Source organism: Narcine bancroftii, chromosome 2, assembly GCF_036971445.1.
Source record: "Narcine bancroftii isolate sNarBan1 chromosome 2, sNarBan1.hap1, whole genome shotgun sequence".
NCBI classification, from domain to species: Eukaryota; Metazoa; Chordata; class Chondrichthyes; order Torpediniformes; family Narcinidae; genus Narcine; species Narcine bancroftii.
Window position 1 is genome coordinate 106008568 of NC_091470.1, and position 20887 is coordinate 106029454.

At 43.1% G+C, this 20887-nt stretch overlaps 1 protein-coding gene across 1 annotated transcript in view; it reads left to right on the plus strand.

Moving 5' to 3' along the window:
- The window catches only part of gnsb (glucosamine (N-acetyl)-6-sulfatase (Sanfilippo disease IIID), b), a 40776-nt gene that overhangs the window by 10566 nt on the left and 9323 nt on the right, over positions 1-20887 (plus strand). The window contains exons 2-8 of the mRNA XM_069917898.1: positions 9982-10041; positions 11323-11526; positions 12149-12214; positions 15420-15518; positions 15851-16018; positions 19013-19095; positions 20296-20414. Coding sequence (XP_069773999.1) covers positions 9982-10041; positions 11323-11526; positions 12149-12214; positions 15420-15518; positions 15851-16018; positions 19013-19095; positions 20296-20414 — 799 coding nt within the window. The remainder of the gene's footprint in view (positions 1-9981; positions 10042-11322; positions 11527-12148; positions 12215-15419; positions 15519-15850; positions 16019-19012; positions 19096-20295; positions 20415-20887) is intronic.

Sequence of the window (20887 nt, forward strand, 5' to 3'; positions counted from 1 at the left end):
TCTGATTCTTCTTACCAAAATGAAGCACCACACACTTATCAGCATTAAATTCCATCTGCCATTTTTCAGCCCACTTTTCAAAGCAGCCCACATCCCTCTGCAATCCTTGAAAACCTTCTTCATTATCCACTATTCCACCTATCTCAGTATCGTCTGCATATTTACTAATCCAATTTACCACCCCATCATCTAGATCATTAATGTATATAACGAACAACAATACAGATCCTTGAGGCACACCACTGGTCACCGGCCTCCAACCTGACAGACAATTATCCACTACCACTCTCTGGCCTCTCCCTTTCAGCCAATGTTCAATCCATTTGACTATCTCAAAATTTATACCTAAAGACTGCACCTTCTTAACTAACCTTCCATGTGGTACCTTATCAAAGGCCTTACTGAAGTCCATATAGACAACATCCACTGCGCAACCCTCATCCTCATTCCTAGTCACCTCTTCAAAAAATTCAATCAGATTGGTCAAACATAACCTTCCTCCCACAAATCCATGTTGAGTGCTCCTGATCAGACCCTGTCTATCCAGATGTTTATAAGTACTATCTCTAAGAATTTTCTCCATTAATTTACCTACCACAGACGTCAAACTTACAGGACGATAGTTGCCAGGCTTCCTCCTTGAACCCTTTTTAAATAACGGAACCACATGCGCAATGCGCCAATCCTCCGGCACTATCCCCATATCTAATGACATTTGGAAAATTACCGCCAGAGCCTCTGCTATTTCCTCCTTCACTTCTCTCAATGTCCTGGGGAAGATCCCGTCTGGTCCAGGAGACTTATCCACCTTTATATTCTTCAAAAGACCTAAAACTACATCTTTTGTAATCTCTATATTCCCCATATTTACCCAATTTGCTTTTTTTATCTCACATCTCCCAATATCCTTCTCCTTAGTGAATACCGAAGAAAAGAAACTGTTCAATATCTCCCCCATTTCTCTAGGCTCCACACACAGTTTTCCGCTCTGATTCTCTAAGGGACCAATTTTGTCTCTAGCTTTCCTTTTACCATTAACATATTTGTAGAACTCTTTTGGATTAGTTTTCACCCTGCTTGCCATAGTTTCCTCGTACCTTCTTTTAGCTTTCCTAATTCCTCTCTTAAGATTCCTCTTACATTCAATGTATCTTTCAAACATCCCCTTAACTCCATGCTTCTTGTATCTAATGTATGCCTCCCTTTTTCTTCGAACCAAGTTTCCAATATTCCTTGAAAACCACGGCTCTCTCAAACCTTTTGCCCCTCCTTTTAACCTAACAGGAACATAAAGCTTTTCCACTCTCAAAATCTGATCTTTAAAAGATTTCCATCTCTCTACTACATCCTGCCCATAAAACAAATTGTCCCAATCCACACCCTGCAAGTCCTTTCGCATCTCCTCAAATCTAGCTTTTCCCCAATCAAAAACCTCAACCCTTGGCCCTGACTTCTCTCTTTCCATAATGACATTGAAGCTGATGGCATTATGATCACTGGACCTGAAGTGCTCGCCAACACTAACCTCCGTCACTTGACCCATCCCATTTGCCAACAGTAGATCTAACACTGCTCCCTCTCTGGTTGGCACCTCTACATATTGTTGTAAAAAACTATCTTGCACACATTTCACAAACTCTAACCCATCCAGTCGTTTCACAGAATCTGTTTCGCAATCTATATGTGGAAAATTAAAATCTCCCATAATTACAACCCTGTGCTTATCACAAATATCTACTATCTCCCTACAGATTTGCTCCTCTAGGTCTCGGTCCCCTCCGGGTGGTCTATAATACACCCCTACAAGTGTAACCTCTCCTTTCCTACTCCTCAGTTCCACCCAAATAGCTTCCGTGGATGTGCCCTCTAATCTATCCTTCCTAGGCACCGCTGTAATATTTTCCCTGACAAGCAATGCAACCCCACCTCCTCTTGCCCCTCCGACTCTATCCCACCTAAAACAACGAAACCCAGGGATATTCAGTTGCCAATCACATCCCTCCTGCAACCATGTCTCACTAATCGCTACCACATCATACTTCCAAGTATCAATCCACACCTTCAGCTCATCCACCTTTTTTACAATACTCCTGGTATTAAAATATATGAATTTCAGAGATTTCCCAATTTTTAATCCCTGTTTTCCCTCATCTTTAATAACATTATTTACTTTTCCTGCCAATTGCCCTTCATCTTCTTCCAGAGCATTTCCCTTCTCTATCACCTGCCCATCCATATTCAAATACTTACTACAAACACTCTTTGTTTGCATTCTAACCTTCTCCTTACTGCTCTGTACTATTTTGTTCCCTCCCCACAACCATTCTAGTTTAAAGGATCCTGAGTAGCCCTAGCAAATACCTCTGCCAGGATTCTGGTCCCCCTGGGATTTAAGTGTAACCCGTCCTTACTGTACAGGTCACATCTCCCCCAAAAAAGGTCCCAGTTATCCAGAAACTTAAAACCCTGCCCCTTACTCCACCCCTTCAGCCACATGTTAATCCTCCACCTCATTCTATCATTTTAGGCAGTGGTGGTCTGAGGCCTGCTCTTTCTGTTATGTTCCCAGGTTTTTTCAATCTTTGTAACTTTGTCTTTTAAATTATATGTGATATTTTTTTTCCCAATGGGATACACTTAAACTTGGTTATATATTCCCTTTTAATCTCAATATATGACAATGCATTTAAGACATGAAATACCCCAACAATCCCCACAAGCAATAACCCTTTAACCCCAAATGAACCTCCCCTCCTTGGATTGCCTTCTGCCCCTTGACGGCAACCACAACTCCCCTTTCCATTCGGTTTGCGAACTTGCTCGCAAGCGTCAACTGATTTTGCAGTGACCATTATTCTCCCACCCCCAGGCCCCCCCAGAGAATACTATTTTCCTATACTTATAACAAAGCTCTCTTTTTTTTCTTCCCCTTCTCTTATCCATCTTTAAATTTTTATATATACATTATCTTTATATTTTTACATATTTTTGTATATTTTCTGCCGGTCATCCTTCTTGTCACTTCTCCTCCTCTCTTCTCCTGTCCTACAAATGTTCACCAAATTCTTGGGCTTTCTTTGGGTCCGATAACAGTCTATTCTGTTCCCCAGGAATGAATACTTTGAGTACTGCTGGATGTCCTGATATAAAGTTATACCCTTCCATAAGATTGTTTTCACCATGTTGAATTCCTTCCTCTTCTTTAAAAGTTCGAAGCTTGTGTCTGGGTTTAAAAAAAAAAAAAAAAAAAATTGTCCCTTGTATTCCAACAACTTATTGTCTTCTCTAACCTTCTTTCTTGCCTGCTCCAGTATGTTCTCTCTTGTCATATATCTTAGAAATTTTACCAATATGGATCTCTGTTTTTGATGTGGTGGCGGTTTCGGTACTAGTGCTCTATGCGCTCTTTCAATTTCTATTTCTTCATGTGAATCTGTCATTCCCAGCACCTTTGGGATCTATCCTTTTATAAATTCCTTCATTATCTGATCCTTCTTTCAGGCCAACTATTTTTATGTTGTTTCGCCTACTGTAGTTTTCCAATTCGTCAATTTTTTGTGTCAATAAATCTTGTCTCTTTAATTTTTTTTGCTCTCTTCCAACTTCCCTCTTAAATCATTTATCTCCATTTCTGCCGCAGCTTCTCATTCCTCCACGTTTTCTACTCTTTTCCCTTTTTCAGTCATGACCAACTCTAAGCTTTGCATTCTGTCTTCAGCTCTTTTAATTTTTCTTTGGATTGAACTAAATTCTAAAGATAGCCATTCTTTTAATTACCTCATTTGTTCTTTGAAAAAGGCTTTATCTAAACTTTGTCCTTCTATTTTACCACCTTCTTTCCTTTGAAATTCTTGGTCTTCTTCCTCCTTCTTCTTCTGTGTCTGTATCTATGTATGTGTCATCTTCTCTTTGTATCTTCATCCTTCTCTGGTGAGCTGCTTCTATAATCCTTGCTGGGCTCCCTGCTGCAGCTCACCCTCTTCCAGCCCTTCATTCTTTCTCACCACTCTTCTTTTCTTGTTTATTTCCCCCAGCCAAACACCCCGGTACTGGGCGTCTCTCATCTGGCTGCTCCGCAGCTGAGGCCCCCTCCTGTCAGCATTAACCTTTTCTTTTACTTGAACACTGTGCATGCGCAACTCTTCTTCTGAGATGAATTTTTGAAGTCCGCCAGTCAGGAGGACACTGCTCCTCTGGGGACTCACCAACACCGGAGATTGGCTGCTCCTCTCCACGGTGCCTCTCTGCTCCAATGTGCAGGTAAGGCCTTCTTTCTTCCCCAGTGATTTTGGGGAATAACTTTTCTGTTCTTACTTTTTCTCTTTTGGGTGCCATCTTCTGTTTCTTCTCTCTAACTTTATCTTTCTCTTCCTGTATTCTATGTTTATTGAGCTCTGTTTTTTCACACTTTTTTTCTTTTCTCTGGAGAGGGCTGTTTCCACCTGACCAGCCACTACTCCATGTGACTTCCCCTCAAATAGGAATGCTTGATGTTGATACTGAAATGGAATGCATTTATTTTTAGTAGAGTCTTAAATGAGTCACTATTTCTCATCCCTCCTGTTAACACAATCTCTACATAATTACTATTCTGCGTTTATTTTTCAAAACTGGTTTGTGTGATGCAGTAAACTAGAGTTCTAATGAACATGTGGAATAAACAAAAATGTTGGGGAAACTCTGTTCAGGCAAATGTTCTAGTATTGTCATGTAATACTACTTTTGGAATGTAACCTGCAAGAAATTCTTTAATTTTGTCAACCGTAAGGTAGAGTCACCACTTTGTCAAGTGCCCCTTACAGAAATGAGGCCCCAGCAAGGATTGAACTCACGACCCCTGGTTTTCAGACCACTGTGCTATGGGTACTTGGATCCACCCCCATGAGGCAATCTCTCAGAAGGCACACCAACACCTCTACTTTCTGAGGAGATTTGGCGTGTCACTATAGAATCCCTCAAACTACACAGATTTACTACAGAAAGTACACCAACTGGTTGCTTCGCAGGCTGGTTTGGGAGTTCAAGAGTCCAGGAAAGCAGAAGGTAGCAACCACAGCCATGTCTGTCAAAAGCTTCAACCTCCTAACTATGTGAGGAACTGTCTCAAGAAGGCAGCTGACATCATACAGGACCCCCATCACCCTGGTCACAACCTCTTTTCGCTGCCACCCTTGGGCAGAAGGTGCAGAAGCCTAAAGACCACCAGTACTCTGTTCAAGAACAGTTTCTTTCTAACACTTATCAGGCTCTTGGAATGCTAAACCGTTCCAAGAGCACAAAGGGATTATTATGTTCCTGTTTGTGCACAAGAATTACTGTAAATGTTTCTCATTTATTATATCTTAATTCAATTAGTTTTCCATTATAGTTTTTGATTGCAAAATGCAGAAATTTCAGCGTCTAGATATATGACAACAAACTTGTCTTCTCCCCAGAATTTACTGCCCTAAATTGGGCGCTGTTCAAACTCTAGTCCAGCGCAAACCACAATTGTGATAAATGTATCAAAAGAAATTGCAGACTTGACCGAATTGTGAATGTGAGATTGCTTGGATGGGGTTGGTTCTCCTTGCAAAGCTCTCTCCCACGAGGCTGGTGCTGATGAGAGATAAAAGGTGTGTCCTATTCCCCAGTATCTGAATGAAATGCAGCCACCTGTGTCCTGCCGGCCATGGACTGCAACCATGTGAGTAGTATTGAATGACACATCACTGATGTCCCTTCAGCGTTTGGAGTTGAGAGACTCGTGTGGATCCACACAATCTGCACTGATATCATTGGATAACAATTTTTTTTTCCTCCAAAGGTTTGCTTGATGGGGGGTGGGGGGAAGGGAATTCTGATGTTCACTTCAAGCTGAACACAAAGATAATTTCAGATTTGCTGTATCACGTAGGAAGTTGGAGAAACCTTAAATGAACTTTTATTGAATTTAGCATGTTTAATTACATAATGATAATAATCGCTGACACTGTGCGAGTTCAACTGAACTAAAAATGTGGCTGATTTTCATTTGTACTCAACATCTGATGCCTCTTGTGGCCAGCATTGATGGATTCCAGTTGCCCTGATGCCACTTTTCCATGGTCGCAATGTTCTGGTGAAACTTTTCACCGTGTTCGTCACTAACTGCATCAAGATCATCTAGAAAGAAGTCCAAGTCCAAGTTCGAATGCAGAAATACTCTATGGTTTTGTATGCTTGAAGTATTTTGACAACCACTGGATGGAGTTTGGTGCTCTGCAGTTGCCAAGAAAATTCTCAACATCTTTAAATGCCTTCCAAGCATTTTCTGTCCTCAGAAAACAGTGGGATAGCAACTGCACTGAGCATGCTGGGACTGACCAAAGCAGCTTGCTTTGTGGGCAATATACTAGTAGACTTAGAATATGACAGAAAACCACAAAAATAAAAACTGTGCATGTTGGGGAAAAAGTTAAGGTGATTTTTTTTGTGATCAGCAGTCCAAAATCCATAAAATGCACCCAAAAGTGTTCAGGAAGCGCAAACTTCGTTGTCCAAATTACCAGGGCCGGGGAGGTGTAATGCACAACAGTTCTTGATGTTCATTGTGACACTGAACTTCCAAGGCCACTTGCTTAAAGTAGGAAATCTTGTCCTCATTATGTGCAGATGCTTACTTTGTACTTGTTATTTTTCAGTCACATTTAATGTGAAGAGGAGGATTTGGGGGTGTGTGGAAATGTTCCCTGGGTTTTGGTTGTTGGGCCAGAGCAAACCAGGTCAGTGTTGACCAGAGCATTGGGTGACATAAGTTGCGCTCTGGTATTGCAAATTGAATTATTTAATGGAAATTTCATTCTGCCGATTAAATGTTTGTTCCCTTCTCACTTGTGGAACATAGAAAATTGGAGCAACTGAAGGCTTACTCTTCACAACCCTTGATCTCATAGCCAATAGGGCCTCATCTCATTCCCTTGTGTATGTATCCAATGAGCTGGCTGGCAACAGCTTTGCAGCAGGTAATATGACCAGCTCAATACTGAGTGGGAGGATTTTCCTCCTCTCAGTCCAAAGTGCTTACCCATTCTTCACAGACTGGGCATCCTGGCTCTTGATGCAGAGGGTGCACGTTTGATGAGATCCTCTGATGTTTGTGGAACTTGAGAGCAGTTCTGATTAACTGTGGTTACCATCTGTATCCGTATTGAACAAGGTTCCAATACTGATTAAGGCAGGAGTTGGTGTGGAGTCTGCTAATTTACACATTCTATGTAAATAATTTAGCTGAAGGAATGGATGGGCAGTACATGGATAAGAGGCGATTAATTTTGATGATCCACTGAACCTGCAGAGGGACTTGGGAGATTGGGCAAAGAAGTGGCAGATTGAACACAGTGTAAGGAACTATATAGTCGTGCGCTTTGGTAGAAGGAATGAAGAAGTAGACTATCTTCTAAATGGGGAGAGAATTCAGAAAGTGGTGGTCCGAAGGGACTTGAGAATCCTTGTGCAGAATTCCCTAAAGGTGACCCTGTAGGTTGAATTGGGAGTAAGGAAGGCAAATAAAAAGTTGGCATTCATTTGAGAGGCTTAGAATATAAAAGCAAGGATATAATGCTGAGGGTTTTGGACAGTGGAAGCTCACGTTTGGGAACAGTTTTGGGCTCCTGTCAAAGGATGTTGGAGAAGGTCTTGAGGGTTATGGGAATGGTCCTGGGGATAAGGTTTGATGCCTCTGGGCCTGTACTTGCTAGGGGTTTAGAAGGGGAGGAGGACTTTAAAAGAACTGGATAGAGTGGACATGGAAAAGATGTCCCCAGTATTGGGAGAGTCTAGGACCAGAGGGCAAAATCTCATTTAGAACAGATGAGGAGAAATGTCAGACGGTGGCAAATCTGTGGAGTTAGTTGCCACAGGTGAGTGTGGAGGCCTAGTCATATTTTCAATATTTATATTAATATTGAACTTTCACATCCAAAACTAGAGTACATAGGGATATACTTAAATCATTTTATTTCATCCAAGGCACCCCACATTTTAATCCAAAAGATTATATTGTATTGATATTTTGTTATTTTAAAAAAAAGGAAAATCTAAACCCAAGAAATCTAAATCCAAGAAAGAAGCTGTTTGGCCAAAAAAAACTGAATTCTTATTAGTGATAAATTACCTCATTAATCAACATTTCTACCTTCATGGCAAATCAGATTACAAAAGTAATTGAGTAGATTTAATGTGGATTAATTTAATAGGGTCTTGATTCGTAGGGGCATCGAAGGTTATGGGGAGAATGGGAGTTGAAATGAAGAATATACAGTCATGATTCAAATGGTGCAGCAGACTTGATGGGCTGAATGGTTTAATTCTGCTCCCATCTAGTGTGGCCTTTCGGTATCTATAGCACTCTCCATTTGTGCTCTGTTTTGAAACCTATAAATGTCGGCAAGTTTCTGTATTTGCAGTGTGGCATTAATGAAACCCCTGATTGTACTGACAATAACCACACCAGCAGTGTGAGTATAAGTATTAGCTTTAATAAACTAATATGTACACGAAGAGGTCTTGTCTCTGCAGGATGAACCTGGAAAGCTAGACTGTAGCTCTGGATTGCTTTACATACAAGGTCACTGGGATGACCCCTGGTGACCTAGTGGTGTAATTACATATCACCACACTGATTATCTGCACCAGCCATTCTCAGGGTTTATCTAGGAGGCCACAGCACTTTTCACCTCCCGAAACATAAATATTCTTTGTTTTTATGCAGTGGGTAGTAGAGTTACGGAAGAAACCAAAACTTGATTGCTTCACAGGCAAGGGGGCCCATAAACTTTGTGCAGAGTCCTGGGGGACCATAGCTTAAAAAAGGTTGAGAATGGCTGATCTATATCTCCTGCCTCCTTCAGTGCCTCTGAATATACCAGGATATGGATTTCTTTTCTTCACTGAGATGATCCCCCTCTTTCTGGAAACCTGGTGTTTGCCTCCAGGACTCCTGTGTAATTTGTTTGTACTCTCTGCATTTGCTTCTGACTGCATCATAGGATCAAGTGCGAAGAGACATCAAAGTCCATTGGAGCAGGTTATTATAGAAACCAGGTCGGACCACTGCAATAGTCTTGCAACTGTCCTGTGAATCTTTCTTCCCCCCTTTTTCTCTCAATTTCTCCTTCTTTCCCCTCTTTTTCTCTCAATTTCTCCTTCTTTCCCCTCTTTTTCTCTCAGTTTCTCCTAAAATTACTTTGGAAGGTCTTGAAGTTAAAAGAATGTTGTGTTTCAGAGGTACTCAACCTTTTTCTTTCCACTCACATACCACTTTAAGCAATCCCTGTGCCATCTGTGCTCTGTGCTTAGTAAGGGATTTCCTTAAGCTGGGATGTGAGTGGGAAGGGAAGGTTGAGAATTACTGCTCTAGACCCGATTGTTACTGAAGTATTAGCTTGAGAAAAATTGTCATTGGCCCATTTCCTTTGGAGTTCTGAAACCGTGCATATAACGAGTCAATTAAGGACAATTAAAACAGTGGTTTTCAAACTTTTTCTTTCCACTTACATCCCACTTTAAGCATTCCCTTACTAATCACAGAGCCCTGATGGCACAGGGATTACTTAAAGTGGGATGTGAGAGGAAAGAAAAAAGCTGAGAACCACGGAGTAAAATAATCTACAAGCAATGCTAAGAGACTGGATTCTGTGGTATTTTTTAAAAAAAAAACTATTTATTGTGTTTTTTTTGACCAGAATTCAAGTGTTAACTGCTCTATAGCAGTAGCAGTCTTAGTGGTTAGAGTTGATGCAGTTTGCTTAAACTTGTTAAGACAGCAGAAATCTTCATTCTGTTGATGATGCCCACTGGTATACTGAAATGTCATGTTCACAAGCGAATTTAAATGATTGATCTTCATTGTTGGAATTCTCAGTTGCTGTCCAGCTCACATCCCAGTTTAGAACAAATTCTGAAACTGCATAATTTGTACTTGGACATGGTCCTTGACTGTGTGGTGTTCCCTTATTTCAGACCCCACTGAAGAAGACGCAAGCTTTAATTGGCGATGCAGGAGTTACGTTCACTAATGCGGTAAGCAGAACTCGTTGCAGCAAATTTCACGGCTTGGTTCACACCGCACACTGGCTTGTCGTGAGAGGTAAACTCTGACTTCTGATCTGATCTGAAATGGCACTGAATGTTTGCATACTGACGTAAACCTGCTGTAAAGCTGGGTCAATGGGAACTAGTTGGAGTTCAAATTTATTATAACTTGTCTGTACATATTGCAAGTGGATGAACAGTTTTCCTGGACCACTATGTACACATACACAGATGTGCATTCACCACTTGGGTGTATAGAGATACAACAACTGGTCTAGTTTTTTATAGAACACAGAGCATAGAGAAGTACAGGCCCTTCAGCCCTTTGCTGACCTATATATTCCTTTTTTTAAAAAAAAATGTAAACCCTTCCTACCTCATAAATGCCCTTAAATGTTTTGGCCTCCACCACCACCCTTTGCAGGCACCCACAACTCTCCGTGCGTAAGGGGGAAAAAAAACCCTGACATCTCCCCTAAACCTTCCTCCCTTCTCTCTGTAGAGATGTTCCCTGGTGTTTGCTATTCATGCCCTGGGGAAAAATGGCACTGGCTGTCCACCTTTTCTATGCCTCTCAGAATCTTATAGACCTCAGAGTCTTGTCCTCCTTTGCTCCAAAGAGAAAAGTCCCAGCTCTGCTAAAGTTGCCTTGCAAGACATTTTCTAATCCAGCCATCATCCTGGTAAATCTCCTCTGCACCCTTTCCTGTAATGAGGCGACCAGATCTGAACACAACACTCAGTGTGGTCTCACCAGAGAGACATAGTTATCCTCCTACACATAATGACTCTGTGGGTTCTGTTCATCTACTCCCAGTGCAGTTTGTGGAGAATGGGCTCGTTACATGGAAGTGGGAAGCGAAGACAAAAATAGCAGCAGTTACTTCTATGGCTTTGCTGTATTGAGATTACTGGTGGAGGGACGGAGTATTCCTTCAGACCTCCAAATAAGTTCATTGATATGTGTTCTTCTTGCTCTACTTTCATGACCACCTCCCGCCCCATGTTTCAAATGTGTGCCCCTTGAGAACTGCATTCAATTGTTCCCAATCTACAAATGTCTATAAAAGAGAGCTTGAATTGTCTTGATTATTGGGATTCTTGGCTAATTTTGGCGCACAGTGCCCCTTGTACCTTTCACAAGGCCTTGCTGCAAATTGGAGGCCACTGGATGAGGTAGGCGCTCTTGAATTGTTTTGGTGCGGATGGTGTCTCTGCTTTTGACCCCCCCCCCCACCCCGAGCTGAGCTGTGTTCGCTTCTGTTTCAGTTTGTGGCCACCCCACTGTGCTGCCCGAGCCGCAGCGCCATCTTAACCGGGAAATACCCACACAATCATCTGGTGCGGAACAACTCCCTGAGTGGAAACTGTAGCAGTGCCCAGTGGCAGAAGGTCATGGAGCCACAGGTCTTCTCCGTCCACCTGAAGAAGAGAGGCTACCAGACGTTTTACGCAGGGAAATACCTCAATCAGGTAATGTGGATTGTCAGCCATGGTTCCGTTCATTTAGATCTATTGTCAGAGTACAGACAAAGCATCACGTACATCCCTGAGATTCTTTTTCCTGCGGGCAAGGCAGAATGACCACTTATTGGCAATGCAAAAAAAAACTGACTCGATCTACACATTTGGACAAATAAAGAAATGTAAACAAACTGTAATACAGAGAAAATAAATCAAAAGAGTCCTGAAATGAGTCCCTGAATGAATTTGCTGTTGAGTCTGATGGTGGACGAGTAGCAGCTGTTCCTGAACCTGGTGGGACGAGTCTTGTGGCACCAATACTTCCTTCCTGATGGCACTTCAACCTTTTAAGTTTTAAAATTGTACTTTAGGCAAACAGCATAGTAACAGCCCCATCCCCTCTTGCGTCTAAAAGAATGACTGTCCATGATGGAGCAATTCATTTCTACTTGGAGGGTCAGAATGGGGGAACTGAGCTACTTTTTATTTTTATTTTTGGCAGGGGTGGGTGGTGGTAAGTAGTGACCATGTGGTTTATTATGTGAACCAATTGCTGGGTAAGTGGTGGTTTTGTATTTCCTGCTGTGTTTTTCGGTTACTCGTTGTGATGTTTCCTTTTGTTTCCTGACAGTATGGGAACCCAAAGGTTGGTGGCACAGCCCATGTACCCATGGGCTGGGATCACTGGCACACACTGGTAAGTGATGTGCTTTTGAGCAGAACTCATCGGAAGTCTCTAAGTACTATAAATGCGGATTTCTTTTGCCCTTCAAGCATGGACCTAGCTCAATCTCTCCAACATTGCCTCTCTTCTTTCTCATCAAAACATTTTCTCCAAGTTTGATTCTTCCCTCTGCTGTGATTTCCCCCATCATTTATTAAATGCTATGAGCTTCAAGGTTAAATATCTAGTGAAGCTAAGTTTTCCATTATCATTCCAAGAATTGTCTGACCTTTATGCAGGCAATTTTTTTGACGTTGGTGTGTGATTGATAACAGATGCCGACCCAATCCTACGATTACCCACTGTTTTAATCGTCCCTCATTGACTCGTTATGTTCACGGTTTCATAACTCTAAAGGAAATGGGACAATGACAATTTTTCTCAAGCTAATATTTCAGTAACAATTGGGTCTAGAGCAGTGATTCTCAACCTTCCCTTCCCATTCACATATTTTAAGTAATGCTTTACTAATCATCTAGCACTGATGGCATAGGGATTACTTAAAGTGGGATGTGAGTGGAAAGAAAAAGGTTGAGAACCACGGCAAAAAAAAACAAAATTAAAAGTTACCAATGCTGACTGAATTGGGTAGGTTTTCAACTGAGACAATGGAGGGAAATTAACTTTCTCCTTTACAGAAAAGGAGCCAGTGCTTGCCTTGGTAATCATTGTTTTGGGAAAACAAATTGATATATAAATTAAATCCAGTTTATAGAATGTGTTGGTGTATGGTGTTGGTTATTCAAAGACTCCGATTGTATGTTTGACCAGAGGTGTTTATTTTCACCACCCTGTTACATATTCCTGTTTCAAGTTCAAGTCCTGTTTATGGTCAACCGATTGCACAAATACAACCAGACAAAACAGCGTTCTCGATCCTCGGTGAAAAACATGCAGACATAAAATTCATGAATATGAGTGTCTTGGATGGTCAGTGTGAGCAGTTTCTTTGGTCATTCAGCATTCTTACTGCCCTTGGGAACAAGCTGTTCCACAGCCTGGTGGTGCTGGCTCTGATCCTCCTGTATCTCTTCCCCGACTGGAGCAGCTGGAAGATGCTGTGTGTGGGGTGGAAGGAATCCTCGGTGATTTTGCGCACCTTCTGCAGACAACAATTCTGGTAGATCATGAGATAAAAACTGCCAATATTTTCTTGCAATTGACAGCTTTGTCTATACATTGTCTCGCCCCAAGAACTCTATTCCCTCCTCCTCCCGGCCTGTTTCTTGTCACTGTTAAGTTTTTTTTGCACTGATGATGCCTTCCAATTGTCCTCTCGTCTGTCATCCCTCTGCTTTCCCCACCTTCTCCCCAGCACCAAACAAGGGGTCCCCAGTGCTTGACTTCCACACCACCAGACTCATCCAGTGCCTTATTCTTGGCAACGGGATCCCACCATTTCCCCTCCCCTTTCTCTAAACATCACTGGGTCTGCTTCCCTTGCCGATTCCATGAAATCTTCTTTTGCAGCCACAGGCAGGGCAACACCTGATCTCTCGCCTCTTCCTTTCCCACCATTGAGAGACCCAGTCATTCCAGGTGAAGCAGTTACCCACTGACTCCAGTTCACTGGATTAATGGAATGGACCACGTGGCTTCTTCTGCGTTGGAGGAACTCCTAAGCAGATCAGGTGATCACTTTGTGAAGGAGCTGCACTAGGTCCACAGGGGTAATCCAGAACTGCCTTTAATTCTCCACCCTATTCCCATTCTGACCTGCCTGCAGCCCCCTCCACTCCTGTAGCAAGGGTCAACAGAGAACAGAATCTCGTAGAGACAGTCATCAAGTGTGGAAACAGACCCTTTGGCCCAACTGATCAAAAATGACCCACCAACACCAGTTCCACCTGCCTTTCTTTGACCCAAATCCCTCCCAACCCATTCCATCTATTTATGTTTTGTCAACATTGCGATAGTACCTGCCTCAACTTTCTCTTCCGTACATCCACCACCCTCTGTGCATTAAAAATATAACCCTCTGGTTTCTATTAAATCTTCCCCCACCTTAAATCCATGACCTCTGGTTCTCTTTTCTTTCCCTCCCCTCTTCTGAACAAAAGACTGTATTTGACTGCTTGTTTCCTCTTACGATTTCAATAGCTCATCCTTCTTGCACTCGAAGGCATCAACCCCGAGTCAACCTCTCCCAATTGCTTAAATCTCCAAGTCCTGGCAATCCATTGTCCATCTGGGCACTTTGCAACCTTCTGAAACAAACAGAGGCTACACTTCTCTCTCGTTTCCCATTGCTGTGCTGATGCCCCTTTTCATTAAAATACCTTGCATAGTTAAGATTTGCACCTTACTGTCTGTCCCTACCCTACCAAGCTCTGCTGTGGTCCTGTAAACCCCCACCAGTTCTGATGAAGAGCCACTGACCTGCAACCCCATCTCATGGTTTCCCTTTGCTGCAGGACTATCTGAGCTCTTCTGCCATTTTGGTTTGGATCCAATGTGTTGTTTCCTTGAGTTTCTCTTTCCTTCCCCCCCCACCCCCCCCACCACCGCCAAGTTCACTAACAGCTTCCAGATGAGGCAACACTCGCAAGCCTGCAGGAGTCATCTACTCCATCTGGTGCTCCAGTTGTGGCCTCCTCTACGTCGGAGGGATTGGGCACAGACTGGGAGAGAGCTTCGCTGAGTACCTTTGCTCTGCCTGCTGAAATAGCGGTGATGCCCCAGGGACCGTCCACTTTAATTCCACACCCCATTCCCATGCCAGCATGTCTGTCCATGGTCTCGTGCACTGCCAGACTAATAATACCGCCTGAAAATTGGAGGAACGACACCTTGTTTCCACCCAAGCACCCGATGGCATTAACATCGACTGGTTACTGTTAGCTCCTGTCTCCCCCCCACCCCCCCATATCAATTCTCACTTTTCCTCTCCATATCCAATTAGAGCCCTTTGCCTGTTGGCCTGTGCTGCTCTGTCTTCCCTCCTCCCTTACTTTTTTTTTCAGACACCTGCCTGCTTTTCGCTCATACCTTGGTAAAGATAATACCTCCTCTGGACCCTGTGACTTGCTGAGTTCCTCCAGCACTTTAATGTGATAGCAGCTTGACACCTTTCATGCTTCTTGGCTGTTACCTGGGATCCTTCAGGTGACATTCTCCATTGACAGTGGATTGGTTAATTCTGTAAACTGATCTCAAGGTGAGCTTTTCCTTTTTGCAGGTGGGAAATTCAAAGTACTACAACTACACATTATCTGTCAATGGTGCTATGGAAAGGCATGGTGATGACTACCAAAAGGATTATCTGACTGATCTAATAGTAAGACAAAGCTATTCTGAATTCTGTCACATCTGTGAATTGAAATAACCACTGATGAACCATCAGGGATGTCACTCTTCATTGTAAATGAATTCATTGTAATTTAATTCTTAAACTACAAATGGAACAAGCAACATGAGTCATTAGTAGCTGCAATCAAGAAAAATCTGGGAACCCGCCCCCCCCTCCTTTCTGCGTGAGGTTCTTTAATACGTAAACATGACATTTTACTTTTGGGGAAAGGGTGGCTTTCTCTGATTTTTGAAGTGCATTGAGGTCGGGGTGTTGGATTTGTGCAGCCTTTGCCTGATCGTCACTGCACTTTGCCACAGGGAAACCGCTCCATGGAATTTTTGGAATCCAGGAAGAAGTATGCTCCATTCTTCATGATGCTGGCTACCCCTGCCTGTCACTCACCCTGGATGGCTGCTCCCAGGTACAGCAAGTCCTACATCAGAATCAAGGCTCCTCGTAATGGAAGCTTCAATGTCCATGGGAAGGTGAGTTTGTGATGGATTATGTTATATTTTGTGTAGATATGTTTTAAAAAGAGATGAATTGTATCAGGTTTTTTTTAGTGTAGGTCACAAACACTACAACACTGATCTCATTTAAAATGTCAGAGCTCTGCTCAAGCCAGACAGTTCAGACTGTGGTTGCCTTTGCAAAAACTTTGAAGAAGGCCTATAAGAACTTTACAAGTAGGTATTAATTGGACATGCTGAGGAGTAATGGATTATTATTTTGGAAGGCAACAGATGAACAAATTCAGAAGATTGGGTCTGGTGCCGCAGTCTGAGTGAAGCTGGCTGTTCTAAGGGAGTCATGTGGTTGTCTGTGCCTTCAGTCCTACATTTCCGCAGCAGCAGGTGGGACTGGAACAGGACAAGCTGGCAGGCTTGTGGAAAAACCCCATTTTGATGACTGGTTGTGAGTTCTTAGTTCAGCCTGGTCAAAGCCCATGTGGTCCATACAGGAGGAGATGGCTGACTGTATAATTTACACATGAAATAAGGGAAACAAAAAGGGACTCTGATCACCTGAAAGAAAGAGGTCATCATCTGAAAAACCCGAAGGTGGCAAGTTTCTTCAGCAAGACACTGACGCGTCTGATTAGAAGGAATCAATTTGTGTCCAGCGAACAACAAATCTCTCTCTGAAAACCGACAAGAACCTTCCTGAGCAGTAACCATTTACCTTTCAAGCACCAAAGCCTGGTGAACTTTATAAATGTTAAATTCTGTGCACAGTATAAGAATTGCCTGATGCCAGTGAACTTGGAGGAGTGAGAAGTGAGATTGGACTGTGAATTAAATAACTTTTCTGAACTTACTCGCACATTACATACATGTGCACTTAGAATTAGAAGAGGGTTAAATTAATAGTAATTTGTTTAAGTAATTATTCGTCTTGGTGAATTTCTTGCTGCTGGGTTTTGGGCTCCTCTGGGCTCATAAGTTGGACAGGTGGAATTGGGATCTGAAGGGACATTTTTATGGATCTGCTCAAAGAATTTAGCAGGGATTTAATGGAATAATCAGTAAAATTGGAACAGGATGATCTTTCCTAGGCTAAGAAGGGAATGGATCGACATCAGTGTTGGAAATAATGCTTCCGATGTGTCAATACTGCATCTGTTCTTGGCCTGCTGACTAGTCTTTAAGAGAATTTGTGAGCTGGGTATACGCAATTAAAATAATTGCCAATAGATGGCAGAAGAAGCCAACAGAATGCTCGTGTTATTAAAAGTCGCTTTCAGGTGTTCTGATAGAAGATTAGGTACCTGCAGGGGTGGTTAGAGAAGTTCAGCTGGCATGTTTAGGTGGCCATGGAATGGACAGCTTTCTGGCACCTAAACGTGCCAGCTGACTGCTAGCCACCTAGCAGCGAAAGCTGGCTACTTTGGACAGGTGCCTAATCCCGTCCATGCTGACCTTGCGTCATAGCAGTGCGTCAAGGCATGCCTGACAAACAACTCAGGCATGACTTGACTCCTGCTGCTGGACTCTTTTTCTTTCCCCCCCCCCCCCCCTGCCTGCCCGACTCCTGCTGCCGGTCTCCCTTCCCCCCAACCCCCTCGCCTGCCTGACTCCCACTGCCACTTCGGGTGTGGGGTGGGGGTGAGACCAGCAGTGGGAGTTGGATGGGAGAAGGTGGGCAGGGGGGAAACGGCTGTGGCAGTCGGGCGAACGAGGGTGATTGTGGGGGGGGGAGAGGGGGACTGGGGGAGACCGGCAGCGGTAGAGGGTGCAAAATAAAATTTTAATTCTACTTTAGTCTGGCTTCCTTGTCTCAGGAGTTGATGGCTGACGACATCGCTGCGACGTCATCGGCCCGACCCCCGGTAGCCCGGCCACTTTCAGCTGCCACAATCGATACTCCGAGCAGAATAGTTACACCTCAGAGAGGGTTATGTAAGTAACCTTCCTGGCTGGCTTTTCCGGTTTCAAATGGCCACCTGACGGCTGCACAGGAGTATTCTGTGCGGCTTTACAGTCGGGCTTTGAGCCACCTGAAAGCAGCTACAGAATTGTGGGAGGAACTGTGGATCCAGACAGCATCCATTGGGTTAAAATTGTCAGACAACGTTTTAGAATGAAACACTGAAGTTTGCAGATGCTGCGCTTGTAGTAAAATCACAGTCAATGCTGGAGGAATTGGGCCCATCCCGTAGTGTCTATGGGAGGTAAAGTCTGCAGACATTTTACACGCCGCTTTATGAAACCTTTCATAAGCTGAAATGGTGTAAAGTGGAGACCCATTTGCTACTATTGAAGGTGTATTTTCATAAAAGCAAAAACCCATTCACATTTCTTTTGGATAGTGAACAGGGGTTTTCTTTGTAAAAGTGAATTTTCATAAAGCAAGTATTAGTAAAACGGGATATCTTTACCTGCTATGGACATTGTGAGACTGGCTGAGCACAGTTTTTATGTCACTGTTTGGGTCAGGACCCATTATCAATACTTTATAAAAGTTTCTTTAAAATTATTTCGTCCTGATTTCTTTCAGCAATTATTTGCCTGCTCATAATTCCAGCAGGTGCAGATCTTTTCTTTCTCCAGTTCCATGCTAACTGGTTACTTCAGAACTAATGTTATAATTGAGCTAATTCCTCTGAGTTTTGTTGACTTGTGACTGCTGTTGTAATAAATTGAGTTGAAAGGTCAGCCCAAGGCAGGTACACAGTCCTTTATCAGGACATCTAAAATCCAGAAGGGGGGGAAGAGAGAGAGAGACGGCAGCATGTCTCGGGTGGGGAGGGGAGAGATGGCAGCGCGACTGGAAAGGGGTGAATATGGCAGCACTGTTCGGGTGGGCTTAAATCTAGGGCTTTTGTTCTGAAATCTGGAAAAATCCAAAATTCAGAACACACTGTCCCCCAAGGGTTCGGGATGAAGGATTACTGTTGCTGGGCTGGGAATTTGGATAAGATGTAACTGCTACCAGGTTTCCTCTCCTGCTTGAAATGGTTTGCATTCTCTTTGCCATAGAATAAGCACTGGCTGATCCGACAGGCTCAAACCCCAATGAAGAGCACTTCCATCAAATACTTGGACTTCATTTACAGACAACGGTACTCTGCTCTTGCTTTTTGAAATCTGAGTCTATTGTGGATTATGCAGATCTGTTCTCTGGTTTATTTAATCAGGGTCAGACTGGCGGCAATAGAGCAGAAACTTGAATTTTAAATTTAGAAATACAGCACTGTAATGGGCCCTTCCAGCCTGTGCTGCCCAAGTGCCCCCATTAACCTACAACTGTTTTGAAGGGTGGGAGGAAACTTCTGCATCTGGTGGAAACACATGCAGACATGGGGAGAACGATCCTTGCAGGCAGTGCTAGATTCAAACCCTGGTCACTGGGACCGTAATGGCATGGCGCTAACTGTGCTTCTCTGGAATGAAAGCTAGCCAGGTCTCTCTCAGCTACTGCCTTCCAGACTATGATCCAGGACAACTAATCATTACCATTTTATTTTTTTGGACAGTTGCTGTTCGTACTGATTCTGTAGTTAATCACACCTCACTGAACCCATCTTTTCTCAAGGTCACATCCCATTTTTGCTCCATTGCACCATTTCTCCCCCACACAATGATGACTTTCCCAATGACTCCCTCTTCTGACCTCCTAGCAGGTTAGAGTGGGATGACTAATCGGATGCCAGATGACTGCACTCACAAGAGTCCTTGACGTCCTGTGACGTCCTGTGCTGTATCATTCTCCAGCATCTGCCCAACCATTTCGTACTACTCCGATCTCGACTGACTCTGACCTTTCAGTTAGAACCATTGAACAACAGAACACTACAGCACAGAACTAATGCTATAGTGCTGGGCTGAACTATTATTCTGCCTAGGTCCTCCATGTACCTACCAAATTTTTATTAAATTACAAAATTGAGCCCGCATTCACTGCTTCAGCTGGCAGCTCATTCCACACCCTCTTGACGCGCTGTGATGTTCCCCTAAAAGATTTCTCCTTTCACCTTTAGCTTGTGTCTTCCAGTGGTTGCCTGCCCAATGCTTGTAAATTTTCTCTGCACTCTTTCGATCTGATTGATATCTTTGCAAGCTGGCAGCTTCTGTCACTGTTTTCCCAGCGGGTCAGACAATGATTTGAGAATGCCGGCTCGGTTGGTTGACAAGGCGAGCAGCCTCTGTCACTGTCTGACCTGCAGGTTGCTGCTTCAGGCTGTCCACTGACCCTTGTAGCATGGAGACGGCTGCGAACTTGATTTCCCGCAAGTGGTTTAATTTTATCCTGTTCTGTGTAGGTGGCAGACTCTACTGTCTGTGGATGACCTGGTGGAGAAGGTGATCAATAAATTGAAGGAAGTGAAGGAACTGGACAACACCTACATCTTCTATACGTCCGACAATGGCTATCACACAGGTTGGTAAAGATGCTCTTGCTCCACTTATTTTGGGCAAGAGCTACAGTTTGGTTCCAAAACTCTGCATTAATGATTTTGTTAAATCTTCTATCTTTGTGCATTTGATACTTGCAATGAAAAGTGAGAATCTCTTGTAGAATTTGGCACCAGAGGAGGAGAATGAGTGTCATTCTGGCAAGAAGTGCGAAGGTTACCCCGATTTTGTAAAGTCAAGAGATGCTGCTGTGGTTGACAGTTCTAAATAAGACAGTGTGTGTGGAGAGTTTCTTCTGAATTTTTAAATTTATTGTCTGAGTACATATAACTGTGAGATTCCTTTTCCTTGCAGGCAAGGCAGAATTAATTGCCACTAATTGGTAGAGTTTTTTTTTAAAAAAAAAAAAAGATACTCTACATGCTCATGTAAACAAAGACATTTAAGCAAACTGCAATCCAGAGAGGGGAAAAAAAAATCAATAAAGTGTCTTTAAAT